The 21,396-nt window shown below is 39.9% G+C and overlaps 2 protein-coding genes across 4 annotated transcripts in view; both read left to right on the top strand.

The window, feature by feature from the left end:
* LOC145764327 (uncharacterized) overlaps positions 1-14,082 on the top strand; it is a 41,840-nt gene extending 27,758 nt beyond the window's left edge. The window contains exons 9-15 of the mRNA XM_082575945.1: positions 781-926; positions 3,481-3,689; positions 4,483-8,383; positions 8,732-8,887; positions 9,262-9,399; positions 10,083-10,210; positions 10,493-14,082. Coding sequence (XP_082432071.1) covers positions 781-926; positions 3,481-3,689; positions 4,483-8,383; positions 8,732-8,887; positions 9,262-9,399; positions 10,083-10,210; positions 10,493-10,862 — 5,048 coding nt within the window. The 3' untranslated portion in view covers positions 10,863-14,082. The remainder of the gene's footprint in view (positions 1-780; positions 927-3,480; positions 3,690-4,482; positions 8,384-8,731; positions 8,888-9,261; positions 9,400-10,082; positions 10,211-10,492) is intronic.
* Positions 14,083-14,499: 417 nt separating this feature from the next.
* LOC145765242 (uncharacterized) overlaps positions 14,500-21,396 on the top strand; it is a 31,766-nt gene continuing 24,869 nt past the window's right edge. For 2 of the 3 annotated variants that reach the window (XM_082577031.1, XM_082577029.1), the window contains exons 1-3: positions 14,500-14,568; positions 19,608-19,724; positions 20,212-20,414. In XM_082577031.1, coding sequence (XP_082433157.1) covers positions 19,613-19,724; positions 20,212-20,414 — 315 coding nt within the window. In that variant the 5' untranslated portion in view covers positions 14,500-14,568; positions 19,608-19,612. The remainder of the gene's footprint in view (positions 14,569-19,607; positions 19,725-20,211; positions 20,415-21,396) is intronic. The other variant, XM_082577030.1, reaches the window with a different exon arrangement.

Genomic DNA, 21,396 nt, shown 5'->3' with positions numbered 1-21,396 from the left:
CCGTAAAATGTGAAATTCCAGCTATTAAGTTAAGGCCAATGTATATGGAATTATTCCAATGTATATATATGGAATAATTTGGAAAGAAAACCGATTGGTAGCCAGTAGCCACTCTGTACTACCGGGTAGTGTTCTGTTTTTTGGAATAAAGTTATGCGTTGGCCGACTACTCATTTGGCCGAGTGTCTGTCTTTAATTTCTATCAATTTCAAATTTAATGTGGAGAGTTATGTTTTTTTTTTTACTTTTTGTGCATTTGAAATTAAATGTTTTTATTGTTGTAAGTAAATTTTACAATAAATATAAATTGTACCTTTTTAAGTTTGCGGACTTTTAAATTGCTTTCTTCCAAAATGTTAGATTTGTTTTACAAAGCCGATTTTAATTTTATCATTCTACCTGACAGAGCACCAGTGAATAACTTCTGTCTTTGGTGTAGTGATTTATTTATTTCCTTTCAAACTATTTGTTCATGTCAATAACTTGATGGTATCAGAAGATGAGATATGCAAATCGCCCAGCATTGACTAGTCTTAAGTATATACTCATGTATCAAAATTCTGTTTTTTATATTACATTCACAATTACATAATTTAAAAAGAACAGATTTTGCCTGCCTAATACTTTACTAATGTCATTTTTTCCCATAACATTAAGTAGTAGTTTAATAGTACAGTTTTAATCCGGTGATGTCCCCGTTACCGAGGGTGGCCGGATTCACCTCCAAGTGACGCAATCGCCTTCATTAACATTTCATCAAATACGTTTTATAAACTGCAGCGTCTCTAGACGGCCAGAACAGTTTCTGTCAAAATCTTGTCCACTGGGTCACTGGATGCAGCTTCAAGAAGATTCGTCGTGTACGGGATCACCTCAAGAAAGATCCTAAAAGCTTACCTGAACATGGACTGAAGAAATACTGGAAGGTCAGATATATATGTTATTGTGATATGTATACATACATGATACAAATGTATGTACATTATACAGTCTTGTATAATAAAACACTTCTGGTATCAGGCTACGTTAACAGCAAAGAAATTAAATTACACATTTTAGGAATATAATATTTGTGCAAACAGCGCCCTTGCTTGTTGAATTGTTGATGTTACATCATCATTCATCATCATCCAAATTCGGTTTTGTCCCCACTAGTGGGAGTGGCCGATTCTTTCCTTGCAGCGATTGCTCCTATTCTCCATCTCGTTCTGTCCATCGCATCGTTTTCCTTTAGTCCGCCTTGATCTGTCTCTTTCTTCACCTGTTCCTACCTTCCATGTTTTTTGTGGACGTCCCCGTTTCCTCTTTCCATCTACCTTCAAAGTCAACGCTTTTCGATAAAAGCTTCTTTTCTCCCTCCTTAATATATGTCCATACCATCTTACTCCGTTTGCCCTGGCAAGTTGTTCAATTGTCTCCTTCATCTCTAGCATATCCAACGCTTCTTCAGTCTTTTTCTCCCTTCTAGTTTTTACTCCACGCATTGCTTTCACCATTGCGCTTTCCGTTTTTCTCAGAATAGCCAGTTTACTCTCTATCCATGTTTCGTTGCCGTACAGGTACAATATGTGAACGTGAAAAGACACAGTTTCAAACTCTGCTGTTTCGGAAATAATTTTGCTTTGAATTTAAACCTACATCTTTGTAGCTTTCTGGCAAAAGCACACGGCCACCTACTATTAGTATTTTTAGGGCTAGATTGTTGGTTGGTTGCTATATAACTAGCTGCTTACCATCGCAGATGGTCATAACTACTGGCTTGATTTCTTCTTCTTCTACAACAGAAAATAGTCGTTTGAACTTTTCAAATGTTGGTTTGACTAACCTGGCTCATGCCTGGTTGTGTTTTGAGCTTGTGTGAAAGTCTACTATATATTACAATGTTTAGTTTCGCGTTAACTTGCATAACTTTCCTGCGATACCTTAACTCAACTATGCACATATTTGCGTTGCTGTTTATGTGAGAGAAAGTGGTCGCTATGATGTAATCTGCATTGTTCTTGGATGTGGTTAGTTGAAGCTGTTTGGTGTAACGTTTACTTATGGGCAATGACCCGACTTTATTACAGCAAACAAGGCTATGGAGTTAGACTTGTGGCCTTGATGGTTTCTGTTTAGTGTTTAACCAGTAGTTATTACAGACTACTCTTTTGATTTGCATCAAAATAATCTCCCAGAAACTGGCTTGTTTTTCCGTTTTACTATTTTTATATTGCTATAATTTTTTTACGATTCCATGTTGGATTTTTCGTTACATCAATAGTGATTATCTGTTATGTTCCAAGCTTTCAGTGTCCATTATTTGTGTTTTCTCTTAATATTTGAGATCACTGATTTATGAGGGAAATTGTGTCAAACTTCGGACCGGTCAAATTAATAGACTCATGGTTTCCACAAGTTCACAGCCTCGGTAGTAAACTACTGTTTCTTGGCACGGCTTTAATATTAGTTCTGTCTACAACTATTTTAAGTATGGAGCTCCCAGTCACTTTGCCTGCCACTTTATTGAATAGTTTGACAAACAAAGTTAAAGGAAGTTGTTGGATTGTTGATATCCTGTCTACTCATCATTGCACTGCTATCATTTCCTTTATCTCTGCCAAACTGACTGGAGCATCAGTCATTCTTGAAACTCATCGCCATCGGCCTTGTTTCGAATTGCTTTTGCTTGTTTCTTGTATCTTAGATTTGAAGTATTAGGATTTGTCAACTTGCAGGAATAAACAATGTTTACAATAGATTGGACTTTGATATTGTTAAATACTCAACGGAAATTGCATTTAAAACTCTTACAGTTTGTTTTATTGTCTTGAATTGAGTCACTTTGAAGCAGTGCCTATTTTTGCTATCATTGTTAACTGATACTTTTTAGATTATATTATGTATATTTTTCTGACATTCTTGATAAATTTCCTCTATATATATGTCAGTTCGTGTTACAATTCTTAGTTGCAGAACACATTTCATTTTCACCATTTATTTTGCAAATTTTAAACAACCTGCATACATAGTACATACCCTATCAATTTTCAGACAAAGTTATTACTTTTTACTCTGCTTGTTTTTCGTTTTAGAACAAATACTAATAGGGCATTGTCAAAGTCATTTTTCCGAGCTACTATTTTTGTTTTCATTTCATATCGCTCAAAGAATTTGTATTCAGATTCGGCTCAACAATGTTTCTCAACTCTTAGCAAGTCTCGTATGTTTATTCCACAATATTTTCATTTTACTCGCCTCCAGCTAAATGCCAGTGCGCTTTACTGCATCTTTGATACGAAATCTGCGGTGGTTTAGCAGGCTACTGCTTAACTGAATCTGCCAATCTTCCCTGCTGTTTTCAAATGGTTTTGCCACTAAGATCGTAGTACATTTTTTTCATATTTTATGAATGAAAACAATAGTTAAATAAAGTTTTCATCACACGGCATGAGGATAACGAGCGATTAGTGATTGAAATTTTTTGTATTTAACGCACAGGACAAAGTAAGGAATCAAGGCAAAGGCCGCAGTGCGTACACCAAGCCAATTACAAAGACGGAAAAAGACCCGGATTTGTACATGGGCGCCCCACAGATGGAAAGGTTTCCCGCTCAGTATGACATGAGGATGAACACGAGAAGTGACAATCAAATGAATAGAGAGGGAGCCAGTCAACTCAATACAAGGTCAAAAAAACTTGATTTTGTGTCGACTTATGCCAGTTGATTTCAATCAATTAATATTGGTGGCATCACATGCCAAGTTTGGTTGATTGCTTGCGGGATATATAGGTTCATCCATGGCTACCTAAAGATACGGCTTGATTTGTCACATTTTGCAGAAATTTCCAGATTTTTCCAACTCTTAGGCGACAGTTTAAACAAAATTTTCTAAAAATTATATTTTTACGCTTTCTTTACTGTTTTCCCCAGATGACACAATAGGTTTTAACATCCTCAGATGTTGAAAAACAATGACAATTTGATTTCGAAGATTTTAGTCAGACTGTTACTTTTTCAATAACAGTCTGATTCAGCGTTTTTCAACTGACTTTTTCTCATTTGTAACTGCTTCCCCAAGCCAACAAAAAGTTTTTATATCATTAAGAGCCAGCAAAAAGGAAAAACATCTCAGAAAATGTCAGTCAAACACTAGCGGTAGCTGTAATCAAAATCTGCAAAATGTGACAAATCAGGCCGCATCTCCAGGTGGCCATGGTTCATCCAATTTATTGTTTTCTGTCCTTCACTTTCACGGATCTGTTTGGTATTATCATTCATCGATGACATGACATGTTCTGCTAAAACCTTTTTGTTTAACTGAAAAACGGGCTAGTGTCATTGGTTTTTCAAACTGAGCTATATTCTACAGCCGCCGCATGCAACTTCCATATTGTTGTGTAACAGAATATCAAGCGTATCAAATTTAGAACAAACTTTGTATATTTTTTTCACAAAAGTTTGGTTTGTATTGTTTTAAATTGAATTTTTTTTTTTACAGATACGACAATCGATCGCATTATGTTCCCACTACCTCCCCCAAGCCACCGCCCAACCAAACAGTCACCAACACTGGCCTGCTACACATGTTCCCTGCAGTCCCGCAAAACTCGACAGCTTTTACTCGAGAGAATGCATTGACTTTTCAACAGTTGCAAAGGCCCACTCAACCAGATCAAAGGTCTGCTTCGCAAATGTTCAATAACCAACTGCAGCAAGGCCAAACCGATCCAAACATGCTTTCCGCCGCTGCTGCTTCGAGTTTCACCAACCAAGGAAGCTTAACGCAGGAATTTTCCAACTCAGTTCAAAATGTATCTCAAAGTAACAACGTCTTTCCACAAAGCCAGGATTCGTCATACAATACTCAACCTGACCAATCAAGCTTCAACTCTAAAATCGTTCCTGCCAGGAACGAGCTTGTGCCTGACGCGTCGGCGACTCGACCACAACGAACCTCTACCGTTGTTCCCCCTCAGCAGCCCCAAGATGCGAGTCAGTATCACGAACAGCGAACCCTCCAACAACCAGGTTACGCACAGCCAGGTCAGTCAAAAGAAGATGCAGCCAAAGTCTACTCCACGCCTTTTATTGCTGGTTTTGCTGATCCAAATGTTAACTTGGATGGCACTCAGCCGTCTTATTATTTTGCTACCAATCCAACCAACTCACAACAGGATGGTTTTTTCCACACCGGTTTGACACCACTATGCATCACACCAGCTCAACAGCCAGAGGGCAACCATGCTGATCAAGATGGTGGATTGCCATCTCAGTTTACCGGCCAGTCCTTTTTTCTTCTCAGCCCTGCTTTACCCAATGCCTCTGATAAAAACGTTGGAAATTTTGAAAATTTGAAACAAATGATGATGCCGATCACTCCCATTCAGATGTATCCTGCTTCCTATTTCCAAAATGGGATGCAGAGTGACGGAGGAGATGGAAAGAGCAACCAGCAGTGGGCTGCTGATGGTCAGCATGTCATGTTCCCTATGCCTGATGCTAGCATGGCTTTCAATGCCAATGCTGTACCACAAGAAGTTAATTATAACGAACAGCAAGGCTTGGTAGATGGTAAGCATGCCGCTGTGCAAGGAAGCAGCCATCAGCAAGGCTACTTCCAGCCAGCTTTAACTCCACTGGCGGTGATGCCACAAGGAAATAATTTCTTTTCAAACGTCGGTTGGTTTGCTGCTCCGCCGTCTTTTCAAACCCAGGCACCTAATGTCTCTGATCCCTCCAAGAAGCAAGATTCTACTCCTTATATGAACACCAATGAGACGAAGTATTACAGTGGGCAGACAGGAGACTCCCAAGCATCTCAATATATTGTGAAAGATGGTCAGTACATTCAGGTAGGGAAAAGTGAGCCGTTGCCTATGATGTCAGAGTGGGCTTCAACTGCTGACAGGAGTCAGGCTTTTCCAGAAAACCAGCCCAACACAGATCAGTGGGTTAACACGCAAAACAACGTACAGGATCAGAAAACTCAATATTCGTCACAGCACCAACTTTCCCATCAAGTTCCAACACATTCACAACCGACGTCGGTGGGTGTCGCCCCGCCACAGGCATCTGCTCCGAAGGTTATTGCGAGAAGCCAGATGCCACCACTTGCACCTATCCAGACTGCCAGTGCCGAACTTTCTGAAGACAAGGCAGAAGAGAAGCCAGCAGATAATGGTGCTGTAACTGATGCTACTGCGGTTTCTGCTGGAGATGATAGTTCGTATGTCAAAGGTGCTTCTATAGCGTCAAGGTCAAAGCGGTTTAGTCGTGATAGGCTTCGTGCTACCATCGATAGCCCATTGATACCCTTGATGACTCCTTTAACACCCGCGTTGACCCCAAATTTAATAGGGGAAGCAACTGGAATTGCTGTGTCAGAAAGCTCCAAAGAAGGAAATGTGTCTGCATCTTCATCAACAAGCCAGTCAGTTGATAGTAGCAGTGTGTTTCGATTTCCTCCAGCTCATTATAGTCGTCGATGGGCTGCTCTTCGTGAGGAAGGCCATGTCTCCGATGTAAATAAAATTGAAGAGGATAAACTACCTGCTGATCAAGAAAAGCAAGATCATGATGGAAGACCAACGAAAAGTAATGAAGCTGAAGGCAAAATTACAACAGAAGACGATCGATCAGCTGGATCACAAGCGAAACAATCTACTGCCTCAGAAGAGAATGCTTCTGCATCTTCCAAAAATCTCTCTGCCTCTATTGATAGCTGCAGCTCGCTTGGCTATATTCCTGATACCTTTTTACAAAGCGATGCTCCGCTTCTGGTTGACTTGACTGACAAATCTCATCCTGTCCTTCGCCTGCCGTCATCAGGATGGCCGGATGAGAGCGTTGCAAACAAAACCAGTGAGGCGGAAACCGCATTAGGTCAACAGTTGCAAACACCAACTCAAGTGTTGAATTCGCCCTCGCACCAACTAGCTGTGGCACAGCTCAACACACCTACGCATCAGTTGCACACACCCAATCAAGCTCTCAACACCCCCACACAGCCCCTGAACACCCCCACACATCCCTTGAATACTCCGACCGATTTAACCTCTCCATCTCATTCTTCTATTCTTGCTCATAGTGAAGAAGAATCTCCAGTCAAAGTCTTGATGCCAGCTCCAGCCGGGAAAAAGCGCAAGGTGGATGGAGCTGACAGCTGTGATGGAGATAAGCCGAGCAGCCAGAAACAAATTCGCTTCCACACTTTCACACCAAAAGACTTTGCAAGTGGAAAAGTGAACGTATCGGCGTTTCGCAAGCCGAGTGAATTTGCCTCTGGAAATTCCCCAGTTGTTGAATCGTCAATTGCGAAGCGTCGTCGCAAACCCAGAAAACAAACCAATCCTCAAGCTCACGGTCACGTTATTGAAATACAAGATGACGATAAATCAGATGCCAGTGCAGATGAGGAAGTTGCAGACAAAGGAGATTTGGAGATGTTGCAATCTCCAGATAAAGAAAGTGATACTTTATCTACATCAAAATCCTCTCAAGAACCGACGGCCAACTCAGACGTGGTTTTAATTGCTAATCCAATGTCTGTCCAAACTTTAAAAACTCCTTCAGTGCTGCAGAGAGTTACACCAATGTTCAATATCCCGAGCACATCTGGAGATGATATGTCTACTTCCAGTTCCACGCAACATCAGCTCAATACTCCTGTGTTTTTGCACTCTGCTGCTTTAAATTCAGCTTTGATGAGGCGTCCATCTCCCAACCAAGCTGGCGCATCAGCAAGAATTTCATCTTCTACCCCACAGTTCTTTACTTTTATGTCCAGCCCCGGCTATCCAGCGCCCATGTTCTTTACTTCATCTGATGCTGTTGATTTGAAGCAGAAGTCGAGTCGGCCAAAGTCAGCTGAAGGCAATGCAGAGCCTTCCAGTGACAAATTAAAGCGTGGCTCACAAAAACGTAGCCACATGACACTCAACTTTTCTAACAAACAATTTTCAGATGATGCCTTGCAAACTCCATCGCGAATACCGGTGATCACCCCCAGTGCAACCCTGGGCTGCCCTGGGGCCACCCCCGATGCCCCTCAAATATTCTGTTTCCAAGAAGTGTCCGCACAGAATAAACCTGTTGCTGCCTCTGGAAAAGAAAAGGCGAAGACTCCAGACTCTGGTAGTGGCAACAAAGAAACCAAGCAACCCCGGGAAGAAGAGAAGGAAGAAAATCAGTCAAAAGACGCAAAAACGGCGGATCAAGAAGTGCAGCCTTCCCAAGGAGTAGTAGACACCGCTCCTGTGAACTCCCGAGTAAAACTGAGACCACCATCTTTTGTTGTGGATCCACCATCCGACAATGAAGATGAAAACGGATATGTGTCTAAAGAAACCACATCACCAAAAACCAACGAGAAAAGTGAAAAAGAAGATGACAATGAACACGTAAGAATATTTTAAATTGCTATGAAGAAATTAATTTGTATTATCCCTGTCTTAATCTCTAACAAAAAATGATGAATGAACAGACAAGAATCAGTGCACGGTGTGTTTGTATTAAATCATTAACCATCATTATTAGTCAATTAATTGCTTTTCACCAGCAGTTGCGTACAATTGTCAGTCTTTCATGAGCTATCCAGTAATGTTATTTTTGCATTGTTTTGCCATTTAACATTGGAATGATCACTGAATTATCTTTCTTTAAAATGTCCTCTTTTCATCACCCACACAAACTTTTTGTGACGTGTCAACGTGACTATAAAGCTAACGGTTTCTTGTTCGTTTTCACAGAGCAGTCCAGGTGGTAAGAGGCCCACTCTGCACAGAGCAAGGTCTGGGGGAAAAACCGATCTAGTGCTATCGTTGGGTGAGACAACATCCCCCGGCTGTCATGAAGCTACAGACCAGACCACTCATTCGCCCCTTAACACTCCTTCTGGGATACAGGTAAGAGAATTACAATGGAAATATCATTTATACTGATTTGATTGCTTCGTCGATGACATTTCTCCATGCCACCTGATCCTCAGTGTCCATAAAGACCACAAACTGACCATCAGTTGTCGACCACAAATTCTTACGGGCGTTGTCGGGCTAACTCTTCTCAAAGGCTTCCTCGGGGTTATTCCCATGGACGTCAAAGGACTAAATTTTCTTTGACCACGCGACTTTTATGCGTTGCACGTGTCCGTACTATGGCAGCCTTCTTTATCTCACGACAGCTGCATATTTTTACTATTTAGTCTCCCGTTTGTTCAAACCGTGACGCCCTTTTCGATAGTCAAAAGAAGATTTGTTCCAATTGTTTTTTTTTTTTTTAGGTCATTACTCCTACCATGATCTCCGCTTCCAAACTTACATCTCCAGTTCAGCGTTTTCCTTCAGGGATGCGAGTCCGGCCGCAGTCTCTCATGATGGCTCCGATCTGTCTCACTCCCGGAGGTTCGGCCAACAACCAAGTGAGTCCATGTTTCATTGACTTCAATCAAGCCGCCCAATCAAGCCGTGACGCCCTCAATATGGTGCTGCCACCACAGTTTGTAATTAGTTTCAAGTGATTTCGACCCTGAGAAGAGCTCCATTGAAATCAATGCGATGCTTAATGATCATTCACCAACAAGCTATGTCCGATCCAAATTGCTGAGCAAGAAAATAAATTTTTACAGCAGTTTATCTCATACAATCACGAATTATGAACAAAAAACTAAATCAGTTCCGCAACTCTTTTCCATCAATGCATTTCTATTTGAGTTAACGTATTTACGGATTGTTGTACCATGCCGCTGTTTCAATTGATCTTTTATAAGCAAAGCATGATAGTTTTGCAAAAAGTGTTTAATGTGGTGCTGGGCTGTTGGTTGGTACAAAGCTCTTACATTTTTTTGGAACTCGGGTCGGACCGGGTTAGTTTGGTATGAGCCGTTATATATGTTGTTTATTTGTGTATTGCGCATGCGTGGCAAACGCGAGTATCTGGTGGAACCTCACATGAACGAACTCGCAATATCTGCAGTAATTGTCCAACATCTGAATATGCGAGGCAGGAGGCAGAATTTTACTGAACTGCATTGTATGTTTATCAGTTCAATTTCAAACTTCGCTCGCCATCGTTTTTGTTTTAATTTGATGATTTTACATATAGGTTGCCACTCCAACCTTGCTGCACATTATTAGCCCCTCACAAGCTGTCCCCTCGTCCCCCTCCATGTTTGTCTATCCCTTCCCGCCCAGGGGCTACCTGAAAGGTCCAGGGGCGCCATCTTCCGGCGGGTATGCAGTAATTTGTATAATTTAGCTTTAAGTTTTTGTTGCTAAATGAAGCTGCTTACTAAAGTGAAGTTGCTCTATTGAAGTTCATGTAGTAAGCTCGATATCCAATGAGGTTGTACTCCTGTACGGGATGTTTGACTGTATCAGATAACCATAAAGTAGCCTGGCCAGTTTGCTTGAATGTCATCTTTTGGTTAGGGTTATCTATGTTGTAACAATGCATTTGATAAAAAGCTCAAGGCAGATTTTTCTTCACTAGTTTCAACCTGTTACAATTTTCAGCTTGGGGGCTTCTCCCGGTTTTGGAATTTTGCAACGACCCCCTGCACCAACCGGAACTAACAGTGCTTCTCTTCTCAAATCCGCGTTGATGAAGAAAATGCCTGTGTTCCAATTCCCGCCTGTTCCATTACGCGCCACTACACCGACGTCTGAAACCAGCGCTACGCCGGAAAAAGAAGCTGCAAATGCGGCAGGAGAGCGGTTGAAATCTCCCGAAGTACGTCAGCGGCTCAACTCCGCACCGGATTACAGCAATGACGGTGAAGCGAGCTGCACGTCAGCAAATGAAAGGCGGCCATCATCCGCTGGAGGTTTGACTGACAAACTGTCCGGTGCAAACGATCCTTGCTTATCCGAAGCAGCTCAATAGACAAAAACCGTTTGTAGGAGTAAAAGTTTCATTCAATAAACGTTCTGCAGATGGCTAAGGCCACCTCGTTGAAAATAACGTTTATTTAGAAATTTTTTGTTAACGTTGAAGGTATGTTTTTTAATGGTAAATCGATAAGAAAACGTATGGATTGTTGCTTTTACGTGCTTTGTAGACTTCAAAACCGAGCACTTAACTCTACTTACGTTTCAAGCAACCATCAATTTATGTGATTTTCTGTTCAACTGGTGGTGTTCTAAGTTTCACCTAGGCTACAAAATTGTATTCACATTGATTTAACGCCGACAGAGCAAGCCGTCGTCGTCAGACGTTAAAACAGCGTTGATATGATGAATTTTGCACACCGGGTGCATTCGACTTCTGCTTTGCAAATAGCGTATCAGCTTGCGTTTATCAGAGATTGACTTTTGGCAAGAGTTCATATTTTAATAAATGTTCTTGTGTCAAAACAAATGCGAAAGATGTAGCCAGTTCATGTTCATCAACGGTCTTGAGCACTTTTCATTGTCAGCAGCCGGTTCTAATGTCCGGGAAGTGCGGTTCGAAACGTTGATGATGAAAGACGTTTGTCATAAAACGTGTATAATTATATTCTCCAGACAGCAGAATCCGTGATTTTTTACAATGATTTAACGTCTGCAGACTAACGTCTGTCCGGTGTAACTGTCAGTTTTTTCCCCATTTCTTGAGGATTTTTCTCATGTTGTCATATATTTTACATAATTGGTGGCTTTTATAACGTTGTTTATCGTGTTGCTTTCATTGCTGTGTAACCCCGCACTTTCTTGTGAATGACGTGGTGCTTGAATGATTTCCAAATCTTCTAATTATCGCATAGTAACTCGGTATTCTTGCTTTGACAGGTGCTACATTGTGCGGTGGTTCCTTAATAACAAGTTTGTGATAATTAAAAGCTTTTTTTTTTGCTGAGTGGTGCTTTTTTATAAGTTCATTTATTGTCACTTTTGTGCTCATTAACTTTAAATTTTTGCCAGAATGAAAGGTGCCGTGTTCGCTCACTGATATGAACATGTGTTTTGAAGTCCAAGTGCGCTTAAATTTCCCTGGTTCGGCTTCGATCAGTGGCATTCATATTACATCTTTGTAAAGTTTTTGTTTTTCAGATTTTTTTGTCTCCTTTTTTTGCTTTGATCCAACGGCATTGCACGTTGAATCAATAACATAATAAAAAAAACGATCTTGATTTTCGGAAAATGATGATGCACTTATTTCATGTTCCCACCGTCGCATCCACTGCTGGAAGAGTCAATTCTCCTTCTGAGGATCAAAACCATTCAGCATTGACTTGTCATAGGGGCGTGTCCACTTAACTTGTAAAGCTTGTCTTTCTATCTCATTTGCAATAAAAACCCAGGCAACAAATGTTGCATGTTCGTTCAATACGTTTCTGTGTTGTACCATTTTGCTGTTAAATAGTTTTCACTTGTTTCAGTCCCCTTGATAGTCAGTTGCGCCGACTGGTGAAACGTTGAAAATAAAGCTAAATATAATTTTGAACGTCTTGTGATAGCCTGGTCTGCAGTCACCAGCCTAGACAGCAAATAAGTCGTTTTTTTACATTGATTCAGCGTCTGTAGACACTAAAAATATATAAAAACGACTGATTTGTTGTCAGGAAAACACAAGAAATTATTTTATAAAAGTTGCCTTTTGACATCGTTTCAACGTCGCTTTAAAACGGTATACAAACTACAACTTTTACAGGCTGGCTTGCACAGAAGCAAGTGAAACTCTGCCAACTGAGCACAATTTTGATTGTGTTCCAGGTTCTTTTAGGTCTATTAAACATCCCAAGATGTCTTGTCGATGCATCCCCGTTTGTCAATCGTTGAGCTTTGTGTTATTCTATTTTGTGTTATTATGCTTGCATCATTTTTACGTTGAATCATCATCACTAGATGAAATCAACCCAGTTTTTAAAATTTTGACTTTATACCTTGAACAATATAATCGGTTCGATGTCAACGTACCCAGACAGTAAAATCTGTCATTTTTACATTGATTCAACATCTACAGATGTTGAATCAATGTAAAAATGAACAATTTTGCGGTCTGGGTGCTGGGTGGCATCATAAACAAACGGGATCATGTCTCAGCTGAATGGGTAGGTTAACCCCCAGGTTAATTTTCTAAATGCATTAACCTGTAGAATGGCTGGCCTGTCGCTTGTTGGGCGTATTTTAAGGAAAACCTGTTTGCCACACTTGTAATTTTTCAAGTAAACAATATAACTCAGTCAAATTACCTCTGCAGTTTTGGAAACTGGTAAAGAAATGGTATGTATTTTTATACGGCGCTGTATCTAACTTTGATAGGTGTATCTCACATCGGTTGGAGCGTGTGTTAACTGAACATTAAAAAACGACGTTTTGGTGCAAAAATTAAAGCTTCCTGGTCGAATTCTGATCTATTTCAACTGAAATTAAGCTCTGATCCTTCTTACAGATGCATCCTGGACAGCAAATTGTCATTTTTTGCATTGATTCAACGTCTAAAGATATTGTTGTAAAATGAATCAAAGTAAAATAGCACTGATTTGCAGTCTCGGATTAGCATCACTGCAAATGGCTCAAAGGGTGAAGATTGCCTTATTTTTGTTCAACGAATAATTTTGATGCTATCTTGTGTTAGTGATGTAATTCTTTTGACTGTTGCGCCACTTCTTTCTGAGGGTCCATTCAAGGTGCCGTTCATCTTTTGTCCGCATGACAGAAAAATACTTTCCGACCCAGCAAAGTTACCCTTTTCACATCGTTTCAACGTTTTGGCGACATTTAAACAATATAAAAAAAGAGCTTTCGCTGGCTAATTATTGCTCCATTTGAAAGTAATGTAATCTTTCTGTATCAAATACACTCAAGACCATTCATCATAACGAATATAATTCTTATCACTTGAACTAACTTGAGTTCGTTTTGTGTAAAACATTGACAACCAAGTTTTTTGCGCCAATACAACATCAATTCATAGTCAACCAGTGTAAAAAATATTATTTTGTAAATGAAATATCTTATTTGAAGGCGGCTTACTGACTTTTATTGTGTTTACTAATGCGTTTGTTTTATTCCGTTCGCCAAGCACAATTTCTATGTCATTTTATGTTGTTTACCGTCTGTGTCCAGTCACAGGACTTGTACCATGCTTCAGCGGCCATCTAACATTGCTATTAAATCAATTTACGCAAGCTGTCTTGTGACGTGAGAGTCGCTCTGAGCACGTACTTTGGAGGCACGTGGTCCGATGACGAAAACTGAAGAACGTTCAGAAGCATCACTGTTTGATTAAAGGCTATTGAAATGCCATCAAACAATAAAGAGCCAAAGATATAGAAAGTAAAATCATGTTTTAAACAAACGTTTTAAAAAAAAGCTTTCCTCTTCAGTTTTTTACATGGATTTCATGAGTGGTGCCATTTAACGATTTGCGCTAAACAAGGGCTCCAAGAGGAGGAGAAAGTCGGGCAACTTTCACCCCTAGTACGCCGTACACCTCTGATTGCTCCATCACGCAATGAAGAAACGGTTATACCTTTGTGACGTAACAAACACACGTAATTTTTGTTTTTCACTTTCCAAGAGTTTTACCATTTGTGTCACTTGACGTTGATAAAGAGCAACTGCCCTGGATGAAGTAACCAGAGTTTAAAACTGTGAGCAAGTAAACGGTAAAAATTAAGCATTTTAAACTTTTTTTTGCTTTTTTTGTCAGAAATCGGCAATTAACAAACTAGTGAGAATACGTTAAAAACATGTAAATTGTTTTGCAGCAGAAAGCGATTTTTACTAAGAATTGTTATAGAAGTTTACTTAATTCTAGTATAGATTAGGTCTACTTGCCACAATCCGCAAATAAAATAACTTCGTGGCTTACCACAGTCAAATAGAGTTAACCACATAAAACGTTTAGTAGACCTCGAGTAGCTGCCACCCGGTTTAACCAGATTAAGTTTTTTTTGTTTGGACTCGAAATATGATTCACTTAAACTAATCTGCGATTTCTCTGACCCTTTTCTGATTCGTGTTTGAGACAAAAGAAATGTTTGTTTTATAATTTATTTTACTAATAATGTTGAGAATTTGCTTAGCTTTAATTCACGACATCATCATCAATACTTAATGATGGTGTTGAGAATTTGCTTAGCTTACTGGAAAGATAGGCTAGCGAATTCGCCTAATAGTGTCCTACAATAATTATTGTAGTAAAAAGCTGAGAACTGAAGGTATATATTTATACAAATAGACATTTTATATGATGCAGGTGTTCACCACCAGGCAAAAAGTTTAAATTTGCACCACCTTGATTTCAATAGCTGGCGATGGTTAGTAAAGAGCTGACTACTAAGTTCTCCTGCCCGTTGAGAATAAGCTCTAAACTTGCAAATCATTGTAACAATTTTTTACTCGCGCAATAACATTAACCTACCAAGCAACTTTGATATGTGGACGAGTCAATATACGGAAAAAAAGCACCTAACCCCAAAAAAATTGATACAAAAGGTTTTTCAACGGATTCTGTTACCTATGGGCCTACTAAATAACATACTAAAAGTCTACCAAAATCGGACCTCGAGAAAGGGGTCATTTTCAAGATGGCGTCCAAGATGGCCGCCGATATGTTATATTGCCTATATCTCAATTGCTATTCAAGCTAGAAAGGCGGTTTAGGTGTCTATCCCTAGGTTTTCGGGGTCAATGAATCGAATTAAATAGGTTAAATTACGATAGGCTGATTATCTACTGAGATACGTATGATTTGTATATAATATACAACCTGGGGGAGCCGGGGACATTTCGGACGCAGCGATAGGCCAACATCAGATAGAGCAGAGCACGATATTAGCAAATTCACTTGAGGCTTGAGATAAACCGCAAACAAAATCATCTTGACTTCCATTATGTAACACGCGCTTGAGAAAAGTGGTTTTCCAACATTTCAGTTGCTATACTTTTGGCAGTTTGATAAGCCGAATAGTGATAAAATTTTCAGAGACAACTCCTCACTTTTCATCTGAATAAATTCCATATGTATTGGTACAAAACGGTTTCCAGTACACTAAAAAATAAAACATTTTTCGAAAACAAAACACTCGAAAATCCGTCCGTAGTATCCCCAATCTCCCCTAATAAGATGGAATTATCATGACAGCATATTATACGCGACATAACAGGTACTATCTATACAGGCATCTAAGAAAAACTGCAACCAACAGGAGGCTCATACTTGGCCTCCTACAGTAGATCATTAGATCAATACAGGGGATTAATCTGTTTTGAAGAATGGCGTACCATTAAAGTCTGGACACAGCAACATTCGGAAAATTATCGGAATTACAACAGTTGACTACAAAGGTAAATCGTAAACCAGGGTGATCAGCCCGTTTGTTGTCTTATTGCTTACGGCTGTCTCTATTCATCATCTTCCGACTCGTCTAAAAAAAAACTTGTTATGTGGATTGTCACATTCTTGCAGTTGGCATGGTCCACATGCAGTGGTACATGGTAGTCCGTATCCTCTACAGGAGCAGCGGAGTGTCTTACAGGCAGTGGAGCAGTTGCAATGAATGACCTTCAAGAGACTGTCTGGAGCAGCCTTCATTTTTGACATAAGTGGGATGAGCCGATTCTTTTGCAGGTTCCACCCCCAATTCATGACATCCATACTCTCTGCTTTTCCCACCCAGACCATTATCTGGTAGTAAACTCGACGACAGTGAAATTGGGTAGCAGATTCAGTTGGTGGCAGACGCTCGGGCGTTACAAATGATGAAGCAGAGACAACTTTCTTGCTGAAGGTGTTGTATCGTATTGTCGCAAGGAAATCTGTGCTCTGGCCATCAAAGAAGACAGCCATTACTTGGCACCCAAGGTCATCGAATCTCTGTGGTCTGGTTTGGGGCAATGAATGCTTTAGCACAAGACCGAAGAACAGGATCTCCATGCACAAGTTTCCGAAAAGCAGTCTTCTTGCCAACACCGAATATCCGAGACGTAGTGTCACAACCAGTCATGGCATGGATAAATATCAACTCAGAATACATGTCATGTCCAAAGATTTTTTTCAAACGGTTGATGTTGTATACTTTGGTACTGCCATCAGCTTTGGACTTGTCTGACCTGAAATAAAGGCCCTTACTATCTTCTTTGCATAGTAAACAATTAACACAAGGAGATCGGTATCTTCTCCAATCAGCGTTGTTGTATGGAGAAGAGATATCTCCACTGCGGCCTTCACAAATTCTACATCAGCATCCCCGATGCATTTACCACGGTGCAATTTTGTTCCCAAAGTTTACCTACCACTTATCATCCAAATCAAATTTTGTTTATTGGCATCTTGTGAAAGGAACTCCTCCTTCTAGCCTGTGAACATAGTCTCCGCTGTAAAGTTGACAACGGGATGAAGATTACGTCCTCTTCTTCGATGCATGTTGTCTTTAATGGTCGACCCTTCTTCATAGCCGTCAAACACAATGCTCGTACCGGATCCATATTGCCGGATGATAAAATCAGCATATGACCGTGCTATTTCACCATAGCTTTGTCCACGCTGCCATGGTATGCGGTGAAGGAGTGAACCGTCATCAAGTACGTGGCACTCCGTTTTTGGCACAGAATGTAGGATTGCATTACTTGCGTGATCACAGATCGCGTGTGCTAACTGTGGCTTATCAGCTTATCGGAATACATGTCTCGATTCAAAGAGAGCAGGAGGGAAAGAACTAAGCTCGTAACACATAACTTGCTCCAGTGATAGATGTCCAGCTTGGGAGACCACCATGAAGCGTTGAAAAATAAGTGCAGTATCAATGGTTCGATCAGGAGCGACCTTGATAGCAGATTTTTGCCCAAGGGTCCTGGCTTTATCCTTTCTACTGAATGAGTATGCGAATGCAGGTTGTCCTGTCATTTTTTGTAAGATTTTTTGTCCAACAGTCTCATATTCGTGCACGTTGACACTATCATCGGCTACAACACCAGTGACAACGTTCCATACCGAAGCATCTTGCAAGAAAGGTGAACATACGACAAGTTTTGAATTGATCTTCTCCAGGTCAGCAGCGTCCCTTTTCATCCTTGCCTTTGTTGAATCCTTGTGCTGTTCAGATGTCGTGAATGACAAGATTGTAAACTCCTGCATAGCGATGTTGTACTCTGATGTTATAGACTTGGACATGGTCCAAAGGGCTCTCTGCTTTTCATCCATTCCACTTCCGTGCGTCATACCCCCAGTGGTTTTCAACGACCTCATCAATGTCGTCTCGATGACGAGATCTGAACTGAGGCCTGCCCAGAACTGGCTGCTGCGACGGATAACATGAAAACCCTTTTCAAACTTCCTGAATACGTTTGGGTGGTTAATGTGAAGCTGTCCCATCTGTTGGATATAGAAGTATGCTGATTTCAAGTAGTTGTAATGCCCAGCTGCGGCAAATATCGGCATGCAGTCACTGACAGCACGTAGGTGCATCTGCCAAGAACCTATTCGATCTGCCTTTATCAGTGACCTGGCAACTTTTACCATGCTTTGGTAATTCAGCCACAATTGACTTGTCTTGGATCTAGCACCCAGTTCTATCCTCCAGCTGTTCATTTATCTTACTGAGGGTCGCTGATATGAATACAGTTTCTAATGCCATAGTGCAATATACATCCTTTCAGACTCTTGAACCATCGCTACGAATTCGGGACTAGCATTTTCCATCTCTGATACCATCCTTCGGCTAAGACATTTGTCCACAAGAAGATGACCACGGAATGCTCTCTGAACTGCTTTGCCTGTTAGCATATGGGCTACAGAATTTTCACCGTAAACTACCCCTAGAATGTCCTGAAGTCCTTGCCGTCCATCAGTGTTCCAATCGCTCCTAGCAAAGGAACAGATTAATCACCTGTATTCATCTACTGTAGGAAGCCAAATATGAGCCTCCTGTTGGTTGCAGTTTTTCTTAGATGCCTGTATTGATGGTACCTGTTATGCCGCGTATAATATGCTGCTATGATAATTCCATCTTATTAGGAGAGATTGGGGATACTACGGACGGATTTCGAGTGTTTTGTTTTCGAAAAATGTTTTATGTTAAGGTGTAGACTATTGGAAACCGTTTTGCACTAATACATATGGAATTTATTCAGATGAAAAGTGAGGAGTTGTCTCTGAAAATTTTATCACTATTCGGCTTATCAAGCTGCCAAAAGTATAGAAACTGAAATGTTGGAAAACCACTTTTCTCAAGCGCGTGTTACATAATGGAAGTCAAGATAATTTTGTTTGCGTTTATCTCAAGCCTCAAGTGAATTTGCTAATATCGTGCTCTGCTCTGTCTGATGTTGGCCTATCGCTGCGTCCGAAATGTCCCCGGGCTCCCCCAGGTTGTATATTATATACAAATCATACGTATCTCAGTAGATAATCAGCCTATCGTAATTTAACCTATTTAATTCGATTCATTGACCCCGAAAACCTAGGGATAGACACCTAAACCGCCTTTCTAGCTTGAATAGCAATTGAGATATAGGCAATATAACATATCGGCGGCCATCTTGGACGCCATCTTGAAAATGACCCCTTTCTCGAGGTCCGATTTTGGTAGACTTTTAGTATGTTATTTAGTAGGCCCATAGGTAACAGAATCCGTTGAAAAACCTTTTGTATCAATTTTTTTGGGGTTCAACCTTATATTGACTCGTCTAATGTTCATTACAGCATGCATGGAGACAATGTTACGAAAAAAATCCACAGGAACCACAGCTCCTGGTAGCGAGCACATCGTAAGGACGCTGAACGAAATTGACGAAGTCAAAAAGAAAATTAACCTTAAAGGTAATTGCAATATGACTGTTTTCAACTCTTATCATCATGCGATTTCTAGTATCGCGGGTACAAAATTAAGAGAGGGTGCTGCGGTGCATGAAATAGGCCTACATTAGCCTATATTTTATCAAGTTCAGTAACGAAGCTTCATTTTAGAATTGGTTTTTACGATGAAGTTTGAATCCAACAGAAAGCCTTAGCTCACAGATTACTTTTCTGAAATAACAATAGGCCTATTTAATTACTGTTCGTTGGTTAGCTCAATCGTACAAAATTAAATCAAAGCAGCCCACTTCTTGGACTAAGCTTGTAAAGTAATTATTATCAACATTTGGTATTTTGTTTATAAATTTAAGCTTATTGAATCTAAAGAACATGAAGAATCTAGATAATCTGGAAAGTTTAAATAGCTTATATCGTTTGAAATAATCCTATAACTACTTAGTAAGCTAGCCTACTTAAGAAATATTTTAGGCAATTTTATCTTTATGCATAGAAAGATCGATACAGACCATTAACAAAAGAATCGCAAGCGAAGAGCAAGAAAACGATAATATGATCCATGCATTGAGGATTGATATACGAAATATTCGTGAAGAGTTTAACAAAAGTTTGAAAAAAGATCAAAATCTTTGCCTTGATATATTTTCTTCCAGATGTAAGCAAAACAGTCTTGCTTTCAGGAGGAAATCTCTCGAGGTAAATTTTTCTTAGAAAATTGATAGTTAAAAGTTAAAACAAAAAGTTTAAGACAAAGAACTGCTAACCATTTTCTACACCATAGCGATCTTTACCTTGCCAAAGTACGAACCTATAGCCTAATATAGGCTAATCATGACTGGAGGCCGATGTGGCCTAATTTTGATGATACTCAAGGCTAAATCAGGGGGCTAAATGTATTTTAATTTTATTTGAAATATTAGTTTTAAGAATCCAAATTGTCAAAGTGATCACAGAATCTCAAATCTCTACAAAACTCTGCTTTTCATTCATCGGTACCTAGTGAATGGAATAATTCCCCGGCAACAACACTTCAACAATCTGAAAACTTTACTCTGCCAATCTCGGTAACTGGCCCTGCGTCAGGAGCCTCTACAAGTATTAGAAACTACCAGGAATAACCAACCAAGGCTTTGTCAGTCCGAGGATAAAGATTCAACAACCAACTAAAACAAACCAACCAACCTATTCCCTTTCTGAGGCCCCCAGTTTCCATTCAGCCATAGAGACGATCATTTCAAACAAACAACCATTGATATCACATAGTGAGGTAGCCTAGCCATTAGTGATGGAGAAATAAGCACGCAAGTGTTAAAATTAACCATTAAAAAATAACCAAAGTTTGTAATTGAAGAACTTAGTACTAAAAGTATTTAAGTCACATAACGCCAGTTTTAGTTATCAACGTTCAAACATTTTCTAAGACCTTTGAAATCAGGAAAAGAGTATTTATCAACTTTGAATTGTCAATTGTGATAGATTATGCCGCAATACGTTTCAGACCAAAAAATTATCTTTCAACTCACTTTCCTGAAGAAATAACAGCCAAAAAATATTTTGGACTAAAGTACTTTTGTGTCAAAATTGTTCCTTATAGGTACTTTTTCCTTCAACCTGTATGATCACAAATGTGACTTAGGTACTTTCTCTACTAAATTTAAATAACAGGAGCACACAAAAA

Source organism: Aplidium turbinatum, chromosome 2 (assembly GCF_918807975.1).
Source record: "Aplidium turbinatum chromosome 2, kaAplTurb1.1, whole genome shotgun sequence".
Lineage (NCBI taxonomy): Eukaryota > Metazoa > Chordata > Ascidiacea > Aplousobranchia > Polyclinidae > Aplidium > Aplidium turbinatum.
Note: the sequence above shows the minus strand (reverse complement) of the source record. Positions and strands in the feature narration are given on the sequence as shown.